The sequence below is a fragment of the Aptenodytes patagonicus genome, chromosome 4 (assembly GCF_965638725.1).
Source record: "Aptenodytes patagonicus chromosome 4, bAptPat1.pri.cur, whole genome shotgun sequence".
Lineage (NCBI taxonomy): Eukaryota > Metazoa > Chordata > Aves > Sphenisciformes > Spheniscidae > Aptenodytes > Aptenodytes patagonicus.
In genome coordinates this window covers 45204448-45222108 of record NC_134952.1, presented here as the reverse complement: position 1 = coordinate 45222108, position 17661 = coordinate 45204448, and the positions used below count along the sequence as shown (strand labels likewise).

Below are 17661 nucleotides of genomic sequence, written 5' to 3'. Positions count from 1 at the left end.
ATGAAGGAACATACTCAGTGCAACTTCATACTCTCTTCAGGTACAAATAATAAGCTAGTTTTGAAACACCTTTGAAATGTATCTAGTCTTGTAAAAAATGTTTTTTTGGCATTGTGTTATCAAATACAAAGTTAAATAGTATAATCACAAATGGGTCTTTTCTGTTAAGGTTGTTTTTCTTTTGTCTAAATGTGGTTTTTCTAATCTGTTTGCTGCATTAGGCTGCTTTATCAATTTATTACTTTCTGTGAGCAAGAAAAAAAAAACAACAACAAAACAGCTGAGAAATCATAGTGACCAATGGCCTCACAGTCTTCCTCCAGTTTGGGGGGGGGGGGGTATGTGTCATACAACTGCAGCTATACCTGCAGCATTTGGTGCATGGGGAGTGTGTAATTCCTACTCTGTGCTGCCCATGGCACAGTGCAAGCCACTAGCAGTGGTGTGGCCACGGTGACACCCGAAATACAGGTCATGCCACCAGGAGAACCTTTTTGCTCTTTTGAAAAGCCACAAACTGTGACTTTTCTCACCCTAACTGTTAGTTTTCACTGTAGACAATTATAACCTTGAAGGCTGTAGACATGAGAGTGGGAGCTCTGTTTTATTCCTAAGAATTTACTTGTCCTGGTGTAAGGAAACAATATTTCAACATCTGAGGAATATTTTAACAATGAATCTCATGGGTATACTCCAGAGCTAGTAGAGATAATACATTATTCTTTTCCCTCCCCCATCCCTCGTGCATCTTGTTCCCTTTAATATCAGTAGAATGAAAACCTGGGATTTGAGGATTCTGTTAATCTGTTTTTGAGTATGAATTCAGGATAATGCACAAATTGATTCTGTGGGAGATAAAGTGCCCTTCCAGTGACCCTGCTGTGGATTTTCAATCTTTCTTTCAATACTTTATACAACCTTTAGATTACGGCTGCCTGAATTATTGTATGCTGCCCAAAAAGTGCTTATAAATTAGGTCTGCAGCTGTCAGTAGGTATTGTTGTAAAAAAACCCACCCAAATCCCACAAAGGACAAATTTTTATTTTCCCCATTGCAGGTCTCCTTAGCATTTGAAAATCCTCTAGTCAGCAACCACAGTGTGTTATGTAGTGCATCTTATAACGGCATGCATACAGCTTTCTGGGTTAATATTGATCTAGCAATTACAGCTGAGGAAGGTAGTTATTTAATGTGTTTTTGCATTCTTCCCTGTCTTGGCAGAGGAAGATGAATGTGCCAAACCTGACAATGGTGGCTGTGAGCAGCGCTGTGTAAATACTCTGGGCAGTTACCAGTGCGCCTGTGATCCTGGCTATGAACTTGGTCCTGACAAAAAGAGTTGCGAAGGTACAGTGCGTTGCTGTGTTATGGGCTCTTAAAGCTCACAGAGTGCCATCGCTTGAATGAAATGCTACACCTTTCATATGCCCTGTCCTAGCAGTGTGAGATCTGTGGAACCCAACCTGGAAAACCAGTGCTTCCTTTTAAGTAGTGGTGCCAGAGTGATGTTTGTCCACAGAAGTCATCTTCATCCGATGTCTGTCACTAATTTAGCTTTGCGGGTTTTGCTTTTAGTTGATTGGGAACAATGCAAAGCAGGACTTCGTACCTTCCCAAACCACTTACTACATTATTCATACTCATCAAAGCAAAGTCTCCCACCATGCATAAGGAGACAAGTATCAGCAGAGCAATGTGCCACTGTCTTAGAATCGGCATATTTAACAATCCCTCTGACCACCTCTGACTGGGGTGTGACTGGGAAGCTGGCAGGTTTGAAGAGCAAAATCCTTTATTCTAGCTCAAAGCTCAGAGAAATTCTCCCCACTCCCAGTCAGATTGTGGACTTTTCTTGCTGGAAACAAATTCTACTTTTCAGGGTGAGCAAAGCACGTTCAAATAATCATTTGGAGAAATAAAAACCTGATAAGTGGAAGTTTTGTAAACATGGGGTTGGATTGAGATAAGTTTTGCATTCTATACATATTTCATATCAAAGGAAAGAAGCAAAAGCTCTTGATCATTATGAATCAATCATTGTTTGCTTTTTTATTCATAAACACCAATAAATTCAGAGATAGCACAACTTATTCTCACCTCAGTTCATCTGTTTGAGTAGTGAATGGATTTTGAAAGTTGGAATGCTCAGTTATGGTTTTCTTCTGATGCGATTCACTGGTCTATCTTTTTTCCAATTTCCTGGCTTTAATTCATGATTTGTCACAATTTGGGGTAGTTTTGCTTAGTTTCTTTGCACTTTTTTTTCCTTTTGCTTTTAGTTCTGTGGGGATGGTTTTGGTTTTTTTATGGGGGGGGTGGTGGTGGTGGTGGTGTTTATGTGAGGTGGTGATAGTCCTAGACTACAGGCATGTTAGATTGTGGCTTTCATCAAGCTCGTTGGTTTTTTAGTTGTTGCCTCCCCCAATAGTGAGCGCATTGGAAAAAACAATTTATTTAGACGTCTGCATATTAGGCAGTATGCAGAAAGTAAGGTTAATCTAAGGGGGGGCATGAAGACAGAGGTTTGATCTCTAAGCCTTTGATCATCAGCCCAAATTTATGTAAAGAATTTGGTTCAGTCTGCCTGCTGACCTGACTCAGAATATTAGGGAAGATTACCAGTCTTTCAGAAAACTCTTCCCTCTGCCTCCAAAAAATAAAGAAGGAATACCTCCCCAGCACCCAAACAGAAAAGCAACTCTGGCAAAAGAAGTCACTCAAAGTAGTGCAGTGCAGTGTGGAGCAAAAGCCCTGAGCTATCCCTAGAAGTGTATATGCATTTGTTCCACATGTCGTAGCACTCACTGTATGTAGATACTACTTGGGACTGCTGAATTAAAATCACTGTATAGTCACAGTGAGCATTACATCCTAGTTATAGTCTGGGAATTTGAGGGGTGACCTAGCTGTATTAATTCACACATGATGCCAGAGTAGAAGCCTCTAACTCAGAAACTCTGCCCAATGTTTCGCTGCAGTGTTGACATGCACAGAAAATTGCTTCGTGCTCATCTAATCCGAATCTTCCCCACTGGCAGCATTTTAGAAAGCTTTAAGATTTTTTTTTTCAGTATTTCCACATTTCCCACCATTGCTTCAAGGAACAATGGAGTGACGTTGAAAAGCAGATATTGAAAACTAGCAGTAGTTGTCCTGACCCAGAGTGGATCATTTGGGGGTACAGCTTGTGTCATCTGAGTTCAGTCTCTGAAACTGTGCCTGGTCTTTTTTTACACACTGAGGTGTGACCCATGGTCTTAGTCCCCCCACCCCAGTCAGATTACCTTTACATGTATACCAAGAAGTCTTCTGCATGGAAAGCCAGGTGCCAGGAGGAAGACTGGTATTTGTCTGGGTTGGCCAAATGAGCCCTGACACAGAAACTGGAGAGTTCTCCCAGGTGTGTTAGATGAAGTAGATGTAATGTGTGAGACCATCACCCAGACAGCAACAGCCGGTTTTTAAAGCATTCAGCGTTAGCACAGAGCAATTGGAAGAAGGTGGAGCTTCCCCCCACCAGCTCTTTAGAAAGAGATTTGTGGATGATTTCCAGTGCTGTCACAGTGCTGTAATGGTATCAATGCAGCACAGTGTGATCGAGAACCCCTGCAAATCCCATTACTTTCCTTTTAAAAAAAAAAAGAAATAAAAATTTCCACAGATGGAAAAGATTAATGTGTTTATTCTTTACTATCTGAACTGCATTCACAAACACAGTACGCTATTGTTCTGTTGTATGGAGGTGACTATTCAGCATATATTTGGAAATAATAGGTATTTTCTCTATTACTTGAACATCCATACTTCAGCAAATTTAATTGTGACTGAAGAGTACGTGATTGCTATCCCAAAGAAGTAACCCTATCTAGTAGGTTATGGGAGGCCTATACAGCTATATGAGCTGAGACAGGTAGGGCTGATTCTGGATCAATAATCAAGAAACTGGGAAAATGTGAAGCGCATCTTAAGTAGTCCGTCTGTCAGAAGAGGGGTGGTCAAGGTCCTGGGGAGGGCGGTGAGGTCAGAGGACTTGCATGGGAAAGGCTGTGAGAGAATAACCAGAGTCTCTGGAGGGAAGGGAAAAGAATGAATATGATAACGCCTTGTGTAGTCCTGAAACTTATCTCTGTCCGCAAACCTGCAAGCTGTTCAAGACAGGGGCTGTCTCTTTGTTTGCACCGAGCATGATAAAACAAGATTCTGATTAGTCTGCCTGGGCATTACAGCAGTATAAGTAATGAGGGGACTGAATCTTCTCAGTGTGCTTCTGTTTATAGTAAAACACGGTTTCAGTCAAGAAACGATGCTCTCCCTTTTAATTTTACAGCTGCTTGCGGAGGACTGCTGACAAAGCTAAATGGGACTATAACCACACCAGGGTGGCCCAAAGAGTATCCTCCAAACAAAAACTGTGTGTGGCAGGTGGTTGCCCCGACGCAATACCGAATTTCAATGAAGTTTGAGTTTTTTGAGTTAGAAGGGAATGAAGTAAGTAACCATGAACAAAGAGCTGCACAATCTGTTACATGCTAAACAGTTTCACAAGCGTTCAGAAATAGATATTGTCTTATAAAACCCTTGCTGACTGTTCATGCGATGACAACAACCATAGATATTCTTGTTTTTATTTTGGGACTGTTTCTGGATTCTTTCAAAACAAACATGGAGAGACTAGCCCTCTCTTACATATCATCTAAATGTATATCTATTACAAGAAATTTAAATGAAATGTTCTCTGCTGAGTCTCAGCTGACTTCTTTTTATCAACAAAGTAAAACAGAGCAAATGGCTGAGGCATATTGGAAAGAATTCAAGAGAAGAAAATCTGGAGAAACCGAATCATCTTTACAGACTATAACTACAAAGAATACACATAAGCTGTGGTTAGTGACGGAGCGAGGGAGCATTTAAATCACTTACAAGTATGTCATGGGGGGAATATTTTAAAAGGAGCAGTACCAGAAATAAGGCACAATAGAACAACAGTAGTGTTTGAGCTGGGCAGCCCCTGGAGACATGGGGGACTCGTCCCCAGCTGGGGGAGAGGGGCAGGGCAGAGCCCTCTATGTGGTAAGGGCTGCTCCCTATAGCTTTAAACAAAGTGGTGGGGTTGCAGTGGTTTTTTGGGTGCGAATCAGTAAAATATGGGTTTCAACATCAACTTTTCAGCCTCTGTTCTGCTTCCTAGGCACTGCTCTGTCATACCATTGAGTTCCCTTGCCACCCTCTAGCCATAATGTGCTGTAGCCATCGAGTTTATCTGGATGTTCTTCACGTGGCGTTAAGAACCCAAATCCCAGGACATTATTTCTGACTAAACAAATTTGTAGCAACATGTTTGATGTGAGGATGGGCCATGTTTTGGGCATGAGATCTGAAATGGAAAAAGCTGGAGTTTAATTTGTAAATAAGAAACAACCAACAGCCATAGCTTCTCCAAAATATCTCAAAATTATTTGCAGAGGCAGCAATGTGAGATCTTTATTACTCTTTTTAAAATAATTTGTCGTGGGTTCTAAAGTCCATGAAATTCCATCTTCTAATGATTTATATGTTGCAGTCATGTCCTGTTATTATTACAAGAACTGCAAAAGGTGTAACAAAAACTTACAAATCCCAAAGAATTAAAATTTAATTACCATTTGAACACATCATAGAACATTTTTCCTGCACTTTCTTGGTACTTAAGCCAGATTTGCAAGGAAGACACCTGGGGTGTAATGAAGTTAAATCAGTTTTCTAAGGTCATACAGGACACATAACTTAAGCAAATATGAAAAAAATATACGTAATGTTTTTCAACATTTAGAACTTTGGTTTGATCCTCTCCTGTGCTACTAAATCTCAGCTTTATACTATTAAATAGTAGTACTAAGAACGGTACCTGTGAAAATCAGAAGAAACATATGATATGTGGAACATTCTAATATATTGTCTGAGTACAGACATAAAATGTATACATTTAGCAAATGCTCTATTTTATTTTTTGTTACAGGAGCTCCATTTAGGTTTAATAGGCCTTTATAAGTTTAATATGTCTTTTCCAATATAACAATTTTAATATTTTACATTTACATTTTATAATTTCAATTTTACATTTAACTTGTAAAATTTTTTAAATATAGTGTAGTATGAAGGAAGTTAGACTTATCTGAAATGACATTTCATTTATAATCTAAAGATACTAAACCATTAAAACTCACTATTGATGTATTGCTGAAATTGCTGGGATTTATTAATGTTGTGAGCTATATTTGAAAATCACATGCATTAATATGAATTTATCTTACAATTAATGTAAATCAGCATGTAGCAGTAACTCAAGTTTTATGAATCTTTTTCTGTTCTTTATATTGTATAAAAGTAGTTTCAGCTGAATTAGTCACTTCCCAGCTCTGCAACATATGAAAAATTGTTCCAGTAACAATGAAATTTAATCTACATCCAGAATGTATTATATTAAAAACAATTGGAAATGTTGACAATCATTTAATATTTCATAGGGAGAGAAAGCAACAAAGGCCAAAACATCCTTTTCTATAGTTCCCTTCCGGCTCCCCTGACATTTCTTTTTTGACTAGAAATTGTGATTTATCAAATACAACTTGGATTTAATGGACAATCTTAAGCTCTGTATGAATCCTCCTGGCCACTGTTTTCTCTTAAGCTATTAATTGCAGACAACCGGGACATTTTTGATTAAATGATTGATAGTTGAGCCTAAGAAGCTTAGAAGTTTTTGGGTGGAAGGCTTTAGGTTGACCAAGGGATTATGCATTGAAAATATTATCATGAGTAGTAGGCCTTGCATAAGGCTTTTTTATTACGTTATTTTACTTTATTTTTAACCTTTTAATGAAAATGACATGCATCAGCCTTCCAAATTATAGCTACGCTACTGTTAAAGATGTATGATTTTAATAGTGCAGATTTATATATTTGTAAATAAATTGTCGTAAATACATTATGGTAAAAACTTACCTTGTAAGTTTCTAAGTGAAAATTAATATTTTTTAAAAAAATCTATGAGATGCAAGTAATAGAAGGTTTGTAGGTTTTGGGTATGTGGTTTATAGCACAAAGTTAGGTATAAATTTTAGGGTGAATATTTCTAGATTTTAGTCTAATGTCACTGGAATTCTTACTTTTTAGATTAAATGGAAGCATTACTGAGCATCTTAAAATTTAGATACTAAACACAGATTAGTATCTATCAAAATATAGTTTTGAATGTAATGCATAGTATAGCTATGCCTTAGTGACCTTAAAATTTTCTTACACGAAATCAGTGAACATTTATAAGCATTTACAAATGTTTTCAGAGTCAAGGAAAAATGAAAAAAGATATTATTAATCTATTTTTAAGCAGCATATACCAATCAAAGTTATTGCATTTGTAAACAACTTCATGCTTTTCTTTTTGTTAGCAAAAAACCTATTTTTCTTTTCTCAGGTTTGCAAATATGATTATGTGGAGATTCGTAGTGGCCTTTCTTCCGATTCTAAACTACACGGTAAATTCTGTGGTACAGAAGTGCCTGAAGTTATCACCTCTCAGTACAACAACATGCGAATTGAGTTCCGATCTGACAACACTGTGTCAAAAAAAGGCTTCAAGGCACACTTCTTCTCAGGTATAGACAATTACTCTTGTGTACCTGTGAGTGCCTCTGAGCATACACTGACTAGGTGGAGTGAATACTATATTTTGGTATGAAAGTGAGTGGCTGTTTTCCTGGTAGCTTTGAATTTGTTTTATATAAGCATAAACTGCTCTCCTGTCTTAAAATACTGTTCTGAATTCTAATGTCTGTAGACAATATATGGAACGCATATATATCTATTTAAATAACAGCAGAGGCAAATAAACTTTCTGAGATAAGGAGGAAAAAAGCAAATTTACTAAGTGTTCCTAAAATTCAATTAGATTTCTTTTATCCCCAAGTTTTGTTGCTATTTTTTCAAATCCCAGTTGTAATGTGATATGAATGACATACTGTGTACACTTGTATGTTTTCTTCACCCAGGTCTCTTAATATATTGCATTAGTTATGAAATTACCACTTTGTGCTACAACATTTGTTTAACATTATGGGCACTTTCTTGCCAAACTTTGCACTTCTTAATGTTTTGCAGAAGAACAGAGCTTAATACCTTGCTCTTGCAAAAATGTATGTCTTTTTAGTTATGAGTGTAATTTCACTGAGGCAGATCAGAGCGATGGAAGTTTATATCATCTGAGGGTATGTACTGTTGAATAAAGTTAGACATGAATGAAGCTGAAGATACGAGGAAATATTTGCACAACAGTGGTCTCTGCAATTACCCATTGAGACTAGGCTATAATAATCTGGCTGTGGCAGAATACCGCCTGGTGTTAGTAGTGGAATTTTGCTTAGTGTTTTTCTTGTGTGTTTACACACACACATATGCATAGGTATGTTATCTTGTGTAAAACAACACAACAGTCCCGTCCGCCCACCTCCCCAATCTGGAAGTCATCCAGAAGCATTTGGCATTTGAATTCTGCCCCAAGTTTTTTGATAGCAGTTAAAAATCTGAAGCTGAAGAATTCTGATTATGTTTAGCGTGTAGCAAAATGTATTACCAGGCACTGTTGTTAGCGTTTGTTTTCTAAAATATTTTATTAAAGCTGACATGAAAATGGTATTTCATTGGTTAGCTTTAATAACTGATAACTTACCTATGACCAAGTAATAAGAAACAGTATACTCTATAAGTGATGTGGTTTGGAAAGTGAGGAAAATAACTGTCAAGACAAACAGTTTAGACTTTCAATGTTTTCTCGTTATGACTACTTTGATGTTTTTCTTAAGCAATTATGAAAGATGAAAAAAAGTGTTTCATCTCATATAAAGAAATTGACAAACATTTTACCTCCTCTAAACCGAATTATTTTTTCTAGTAATCACATTTCTCTGGTCATAGTCTTTCAGATCCATCTTTACATATAGTAGCACTTTTTACTTTTAAATTTGTATTTTACATTAGCAAGAAGCTTTCAAGGTTTACTCATTATTGTAGTAAATACATATATGCACACAGGAGAGCTTCATCCTAGAAACACTTATACAACTAGTCATTTCACGTTGGCCTAATAGCGCCAGCAGGAATTGTCACATATTTTGACTTTTTACAAGAATAAGTATTGACATGTGAATGTCAATAAAAATGGCCTGCAAATTAAATTTTTTATGTAGTTTCAGGATCTATACAGCTATGCCAGATAAGATTGGCAATGATAGCTTTGTAATTTGTGTAAGATCTGTAGTTCAGAAGTTGTGTTTTGTGGACATGCTGGACATTTATACGTTTATAGTCAGTTAAATTTTGGTTTTCTTTAAAGTGATAGTTCATTTTCACAGATTTATTTATTTTAGTGATTGTTTAAATGATCTGTTCATATTATGAGTGGGTTCTAGGAAGAAATCAGGCCAACGTTATATGTTAGGGAAAGACTAGACTATAATTCATGGAGTTCAAAGCATCAGGTTGTAATCCGTCAGAACCATTATTGCCCTTGTCTTTTTCAGTTCTGAATGAAATGTTCTTCTCTTCCTGTCCCGTGCCGTGTGTGTGTGTGTGTGTCCCAGTGAAAACAGTTTTTTCCTGGTAATTTAAAAAATAAGTTTTAAATGATGCCATTGATCACTAGAATAAATTAATTAGCCAGGGACAAGTTAGAAATGTGTGATGTGTCCTGGATATAGTATATATCTAATCCCCTTCAAAGAAAGATAGTTTGATATAAATAGCCTTTGAGTCTGTAAGTATATAAATTAACTGAATGATTCACAATGCATTTCTGCTATAATCTCTTCTCTCATTTCACATGAGTTCAGATACTTTGTATTTTATTTTTATTCTTTCTCAGTTCTCTTCCAGTTATTATCATTTCTAGCAGATTCTATTCTTCTATGTTATCTGCTTTCCCCTTTTGACAATATTTCCTGATCAAAACAGAAACTCTGTAATGCCTGAGACAAATCAAACTTCTGAATTTAAAGTATCTAAAAAGAGGTGGTCACCTCTGAATAACTCATCAGACAAAACTCTCATGGCTGTCAGAAAACGCTATAACTTTCTTACCCCTGAATTCCTTAATATGGACATAATATGCTATTGCTCTGTCAATGAAGAACGAACTTAAGACTTCAAGTATTTTGCCTTTGGGAGTTGCTAGCTGATCACTGTTCAGCTGATGAAGTGGGGTTTTTTGCTTATTTGTATACTTGTCTTCAGAATACACTACTTTTAGAATGATATCTGTGGAAAAATACTTAGTGCTAGTGTCTAAGATACTTGCTGGAAGGCATTTATCAGTTTTATTAATTAAATCACAATAGAAATATTTGTAAGCATTTAGTTATAAAGACATACATCATGAAAAAGATCAGTAATGAGTAAAACACTGCGTCTTGCAGTTTATTCACCAGTAAAGGACATATGCAATGCTTAGCAAGAGGGACAGGTGGATAAGTCAGATTAGTTTGAAGATTAGGAACTGTAATGTGTGCCACAAAGCACAGCCAAAGAACTTTTTTGCAACTCTTATAGTGGTGAATTCTGCAGCCACGGCTACAGTTGAGAAGGCATGGCCCAGCTCCAGCTCAGACGACAGAAAGCAGTTTTTGGGTGGTTGGAACCCGCTGTGATAAACTGTGAAAGCAAACAGTGACATAGGGCAGCAGATGACCTGCATTAGGAAGGTATTTATGTTGATATAAGACAACATGTAATTACATTTCTGGCTGTAAAATGGTGTTAACAGCCAGACAGGTGCTACTGGAAAGTGAGAAAAACTTTTTTTTCAACATTCTGTAAAATTTACATTTGATGGGGCAGTTCTGAAGAAAGCTCAGTTGGGAGCTGTTGCAGGGAGCTGTTGCAGGGATCTAGCTAATCTCCAGAGACACTCTTGGATATTTATAATTGAGTTTCTTGGACAAAGAGAAGAAACTAGGGAGTTATGATATATTACTTTTTAAAACTTTTATTAAAACTTTTTGGAATTGGATATTAGGCATCTAAACTACAAGCTTCCAGGTTTTTATTCTTTCTCCCTCTCTCTTTCTTCTGCCTCTCTCTCCTCTGCTCTTGTCAGAAGACCTATTGCAGTCTGCTGGGCCTGTAAGACTAGAGGAGTGTAAAATAACTCCATGAATTTACTCTAAGGAGGGAAAAGATAACAATTTTTTTTTTTTCTGTGATGTTTCCAAGATGATAGCCTAATCATTTCTTTAAATCAGTGTAGTGGTATGATTAATACCCAGTGATAATGTCACTAAACTGCTTCCATTTATCATAAGTTTTAGAGTTACTTCAGTGTTTTAAATGAATGATCGTGCAAAGAATCATATTTAAAACATACACGGTGTTTGATGTAAGACAGAAATGAGATTTGTTGGGACTTTTTTCTTGGGTGATGATTCATTGAGCAGTTAAAAAGAGAAAGCTAGAATGTTTCTAGCCTTGAGCAAATCTGTTTTGGAGCGCAAACTCATGTCTGGTGCCATCCTGGTACCTTTTTTTCCACAGACAAGAAAGCTGCCTGCAAAGAGAAAATTTTTGTTTTTGAATCTTGCAAGGAATTGATACAGGTCCCTTCAGGCCGAGTACGTATTATTCACAGACTGGTGGCCTCTGAGGGTCTCAGAGGTACGACCATTTGTCCTCTGAATGATTCGATCTAACATTTTGTTGAGAATGGATCTTTCCCTGTTCTGAGTGCTGATATGAGAAAAGAAAGAAAGTATCCATTCAAAATGGGGAGACTCATTTCCATCTGTCAGCATAACAAATGGCTTTGTTTTTACATGGCAAAACATTTGTTCCTATAACTAATACAGACTAATTGTTTTTTCATGAATTTTGGAACTGGGCAATCAATTTGACAGAAAGTCTGTTCTGAATTATGAAGTGTGAGGAAGGCTCGTTCAACAGTTGCATCCTTGATTAACCACGTACAAGTAATTATTGTGTTCAAATGTGTTCCAAAGCTTCTCCTTTCTACCTTCTGTCCATTGTTTTATCTCTGAGGAGGTCCAACATGGGACTGTTTGCTTACGTACTTGTCTCTTCAGAGATTATTTTACAGAATATAAGCTTATTTAATATTAAAATACTTTTCAGTATTTTCACACAGTTTGGTGGAAGATGAAAATGGACAGGGCTTTTATTTAGAATTTGTGTACCTACTCTGTGCTTGAAAGCCTAACTTGAATGCATTTTGAGCTTGCCTTCCATTTATTTTGTTATTTTAATAGAAAACCACGAACTAATGCTTAGGAGGGGAAATATTGAAGAGTTTTGTTCATATTATATCTAATTTCTCACTTGCTTGTTACTATTCTTCACTTGCAACATGGAATTAATTTATGATATGCTTGCTTTTGCAAAGATGAAAGATTAAAACTTTCATTTGAAATTAAATAGATTTACTACCTCAGTTTGGGACTTGCATTGCAAGGTGCATAAACAGTGAATTGTGGAGCTTTTATGCTTCTTTCATCATCAAAATGACAACTAGTATAAGCCTTTGGATGTATGATTCTGGGAGCTACCTATGTTTTCGACTGCTACTTAACCTTCAAATCTGTTCACATCTGCAGAAAGCTTCCAAAAACTTTCACTGCAAACAGATTTGAGATTTACAGGACAAAATGCAGTGGATGTTTGGGTTTGACTTGCAGAATTTATCTATAAATGTACATTATCATAATGTATTATAAGTAGAAGCTGTTTTTTATGGAAAGAACTGCAAGTCAACAGGTCAAGTGTTGCATACATTTTGGCAGATAAAGCTGATGTGTATGCGATTATAACGCAAACCTCCTTTGTTGTGTTACTGAATATGAGCGCCAGTAAATACAGGGAAAAAAATACATAAGTAAGACAACAGAAAGAGATTTAAAATATCCATAGTTGCTTGTAATCTATAGAAATTCTTACTGTGCCTACTGAAGTCTGAAACACTGCATATTACCTTGTTTGGAGGTAATGCTCGCTGCTGCTTTCCAAGGTACATGAGGCTGAAGGGGATGCATGCTCTGCATTCCTTCCCTGCAACAACTGGACCGCTGAGATGACCACAGTTTCTTTGCTCTTTTTCCTCCTCCCTTTTGCATGTTGAAATGACGTGGTTCGTAAGATACAGTTTTTTAATATATGTGTGATTGTATATATATATTTATATAGGTATATATTTTTATATCTCAGGATTTATATATGTGTGTTTATACATATATATAGGTATATACATGTGCATACATATATACACGTATGTGTATATATATGTATATGTCAGGAGCAGTCTGCCTCTTTTAAATGGACCAGCCTCACCTAAAATGATAACAGCTGAATGACATAGAAGGGTGGCAGCTGAGGCCTCTTGCTAGAATGACAGCCTGTTAATCTAATTTGGCTTTTTTCCATGCAATGAATTTGTAGCTGTTTAATGCAGGTCATATTTCCTCCCCTACTCTCTGCTTTACTTCTAACACACTAAAAGCTCTTTTAAAGGATTATATGTTAATAAACAGAACTGCATGTTATATTGTAGATCTTGAAATAATTAATGCCAGTTTCTTTTGTATGTTTTTCAATGAAATGTTTTCCTTTTGCGATGTTCTGTAATGTCCAGAGTCATTAAAAGTAAAGCACACTGTCACTCTGCTGGGAAAAAAAATCAACTTATTAAAAAAGTTTATGTTAAATCCTTCTTGTCTTACATGCTTAATGTGCAGATCTTGAAACCTTGTTTGGCCTACATGTTCCTTTCAACATACCACCATTAAATTGTGGAATTTGCATAAAGTTGGAATACTTTATGTGTTGTCCATAAATTACACTCAGTTGTTTACTGAAATAAAGCTTTGAATGAGATATTTATGAAATTTTACCAGCTAGGCCACTTGAAAGAGTAAATGCTGGTAACTGTCTTATCTCCTTTGATTTAGCTTGTTTGTTTTACTAGTGTTCCTCTTCCCTAGGAACTACCCCTCACTTCCTAGAAAGACGAGACAGACTATTTGTGCCATGGTGTAAGGTTGCAGGCTGAGCAATGAGTGGCTAGAACTAAGGTACCACAAAACTGCCATACTGAAAAGAGTGACTGTGCCTTAGTTTATCCTTTTCTGGACTCAAACACTGTGCTAAACCTTTTTCTTTTTGGTAATGAGGCCTACTGCTAGCTGTGATGCTCACTCAACCTTGTTGTGTATTTCTTAGACAAGGACGAGTGTTCGAAGGACAATGGTGGCTGCCAGCACGAGTGCATCAACACAGTAGGAAGCTACGTTTGCCAGTGCCGAAATGGATTTGTGCTACACGAAAACAAACATGACTGCAAGGAGGGTAAGTAATAAGGTATTTGAATGGTTGATTGTACAACTGTCTTACAGAAAGATCTCTGCAGCTCTCCTTACAAGGAAAAGAAAGGAAAAAGAAAGATCTTGGTAATGGGGGCTCCCTCACCCCCCCCCCCCTTTCCCATCCCCTCCATCCCCAGCAATTGTGTGTGGCTGAGTTTGAGGTCCACAGGAATGCAGTTTGGAAAGCTTGGGATCATTGGCGGAGAGTGCTACTTTTAATAGTGCTGTGAAGCGTAGAACATTTAAAGCTGTGATAGGGTATTTATCTAATGCTGTATTAAACACAGGGATAGAGTTTCTGGAGACAAGCTTGGTAAAGTTGTCATTTGCTCCTATCAGTAGCAGTTAGTTTCCTTGCAGTCAGGTTGAAACTGTATCTGCCCTTTCTGGGTTTATTTCAGGGGACATATTCAGACAATATAAATTCCAGTCAAGTCCCTATGCAACTTTCTTCCTATTTGCTGTCTCAAGGTGCAGCTACCTCCAGGGAAACAGTAGGCTTTGGGGCTTAAGTAGAATTTAGATTATCTGCAAATGAACCTCAAATGTGCAATATCGTGTGAGTTACAGTAACTTCTCAAGGCTGTATTCTAGCATGGATTTAATTTGTGAGTAAAGGTGTGCCCTTTGTGAATCATTTGCATTATCACTGGTGTTGGAATGATACTTGCCTGCTCTAAAAGGTTCTTGTTGAATAATTCTCTGATGTTTATAAAGCAATTTGAGATTGTTAAAAAACTAAATACAAAACTGAAACTGGTTTCTTTCTTGCCTTCTTTAAGTTTTAGTTCTTTGTATTTATCCACAGAGATGCACTTCTGGTGATTCAGTTACGATGTGAATGACTAAGCTGTTCTTGGTACATACTCACAGTTTAGTCTTAGTTGTTCTCTAGTTGTATATATGTCCCTAGAAACTGTGGTTTAGAAATCAAAATGATTGCTCTGTAGCTGCAGTATGAAAATTAGCAAGAAGAGAGAAAAATAAATTGTTCAAGAAATATCATTTGAAGTTGGAGTAACAAGATTTCTCATATGGATTTTCATACTTATGTAGAATACATACATATGAAAAATGGGGGAATAGGAAAATATTTGATTAAATTTTAATACTTATGTATATTCCTTTATAATATTTTTTTCAAAAAAAAAGACATCCATTGTAAACAACAGTGCATGTTTCACAACAATCAATAAACAAGCGTGCTGGGTTAATTGCCATAAAGTGTTTGCCAAAGGGGAAGAACATGATCGTGCACACTGAAGAGTGTGCTTAACTGTCTTCCTAAAGATCCTTTCCATTCAGCGGGTCCCCTGACAAAAAAAGAGTACTTTTCTGGCTACCTCTGAATGCAGACCCCTAGACTAACTGATGCTATCACTGTTGGCACAGCTGAGTGTGAACAGAAGATCCACAGTCCCAACGGCATCATCACTAGTCCCAACTGGCCCGACAAGTATCCCAGCAGAAAGGAGTGCACGTGGGAAATCAGTGCCACCCCCGGGCAGAGGGTCAAACTGGTGAGTTTCTGCTTACCCTTCCTTTTTCTCTTTTCTTCCGCCAAACCTGCTTCTCAAATGACTACTCAACAATACGAAACTGTTACTAAACTTTACTATCAGTTTGCAGCCTAGAGGTAAACTGTTTTAAAAATCTGCTGACTCCTGTCCGTTCCTGGCCAACTGGGGCTACTCAATATCATAGAGCTGTGAATTCAAGCTTGTGGTGATTGTAAATACTCTGGACAGCAAAGGGCAGGAGGAATACTTTTCCCCTGTCAGACTTTACTATATCATTGTTGCAATTCATAAAATTTGCACAAAGTTTTGACAAATATGGCAGAGGCCATTTACGCAAACTCCAATATATAGAATAAGCAAAATTAGAAGTTATGAAAAGTCCTCTCCACACACCTTTTGCATTTCTGTTCTCTACTTTTCGAGGAGGAGGAGAAGATACAAAAAACAAGAATCTGGACTTCTCATTTAAAAGTGGCTCCAAATTTTAACATAAGTAGAAGAGCAGCCTAAGTAAGTTGTGACCTTTGTGTCCAGCTGGCTGAGGACAGTGCTGGTGGCTGAAGACAAGCTAGCAGAGCTTAGGGAGCTTTGCAGATCTACTGAGGTTATCTGGCCTCTGTACGAAGCCGAAGGCACAGACCTGCCCAGGGGGCTTTTCTGCTTTGAGATCAGCCCCAGTGTTCCTTCAGCCAGAGTACTCAGGGGACAGCCACAACAGAAGCTGGCCTTACATATTTTAAAATCTGATAAATTGATTTAACCAAGTGTTTTGGAGCAAATAAACTGAAGAGGAGAGATGTCTGCTTCAGAGAGGTAGAAGCAATAGCCAATATTGATGCAGGGATGAAAGGGATATTGTCATCTCATAACTCCTGACCTTAGCCAAAACCATAACCCCCTGTTATTGGTACTGACGTGGGATCACGTGTTGATCCCTGTTCACCAGAAGTAAAATGGTTAAACTGTTCTGGGGGATGTGGGGGTTGCGGAAAATGAGTGGTGTGCATGCTCTGTCCATTCAAAGGGTGAAAAACAGGTTTTTGATTCAGGCAGCCTTCCTGCTGACGCTTCTGAGCAAGCTTTCTTCATCCTGGCTGAATAAACCAAAGCCAGCTAGGCATGGGCATGTTACTGTAAAAGCTTTTTCAGTACTTTTAACCTCAGCAGGCAAAATTCCAGCATTCAGATTTCTTCAGTGAAATATCACATGGTCTGTTTTAAAAGAAAAGGTTCTTAAATTGGCTTTTGCCAATGAAATTGGAAAAATTAGACAGAATTTTACTAGATAGAATTTTCAAAAATACCTCCATGATTTAGAGCCTGAAATCCACTTTTCTGTGCAAGCCAATAAGGTCAATCCACTAAATTCTGTGTGTGTAATATCTGTCTAGTATAGCAAGATGCCATATCAATGGTGATAATAATTTTAATACCATACTTCACTATGGATAAATATTTTTTCTTGGACTTTCACACCATATTTAAGTTTACTCCTCACAGTTTACTTAGTCAAATTGAACAAGGAGAGAATTGATTTCTTCATGGTAACAAACCACATGAATTGTGAGGCTGTGCTTCATTTTCCGAGAGGGGTGTGTGTACAGAAACTAATCTTTTGTTGTGATTGCTCTCACTCTGATAATCATTGAAAAGTTTCTTCCTGAAAAGGCTAAAGTTAAGCGTTTGGTGTAATTAAGAAGCCTATGAAAAAAAGGATATGCACTTCAGAATTTTTAAATGAAATGTG

At 37.3% G+C, this 17661-nt stretch overlaps 1 protein-coding gene across 2 annotated transcripts in view; it reads left to right on the top strand.

The window, feature by feature from the left end:
• Positions 1–17661, top strand: part of TLL1 (tolloid like 1) — a 143725-nt gene that overhangs the window by 113743 nt on the left and 12321 nt on the right. For both annotated transcript variants that reach the window (XM_076336561.1, XM_076336563.1), the window contains 5 exons: positions 1223–1348; positions 4329–4489; positions 7455–7635; positions 14252–14377; positions 15787–15914. In XM_076336561.1, the coding sequence (XP_076192676.1) occupies positions 1223–1348; positions 4329–4489; positions 7455–7635; positions 14252–14377; positions 15787–15914 (722 nt within the window). The remainder of the gene's footprint in view (positions 1–1222; positions 1349–4328; positions 4490–7454; positions 7636–14251; positions 14378–15786; positions 15915–17661) is intronic.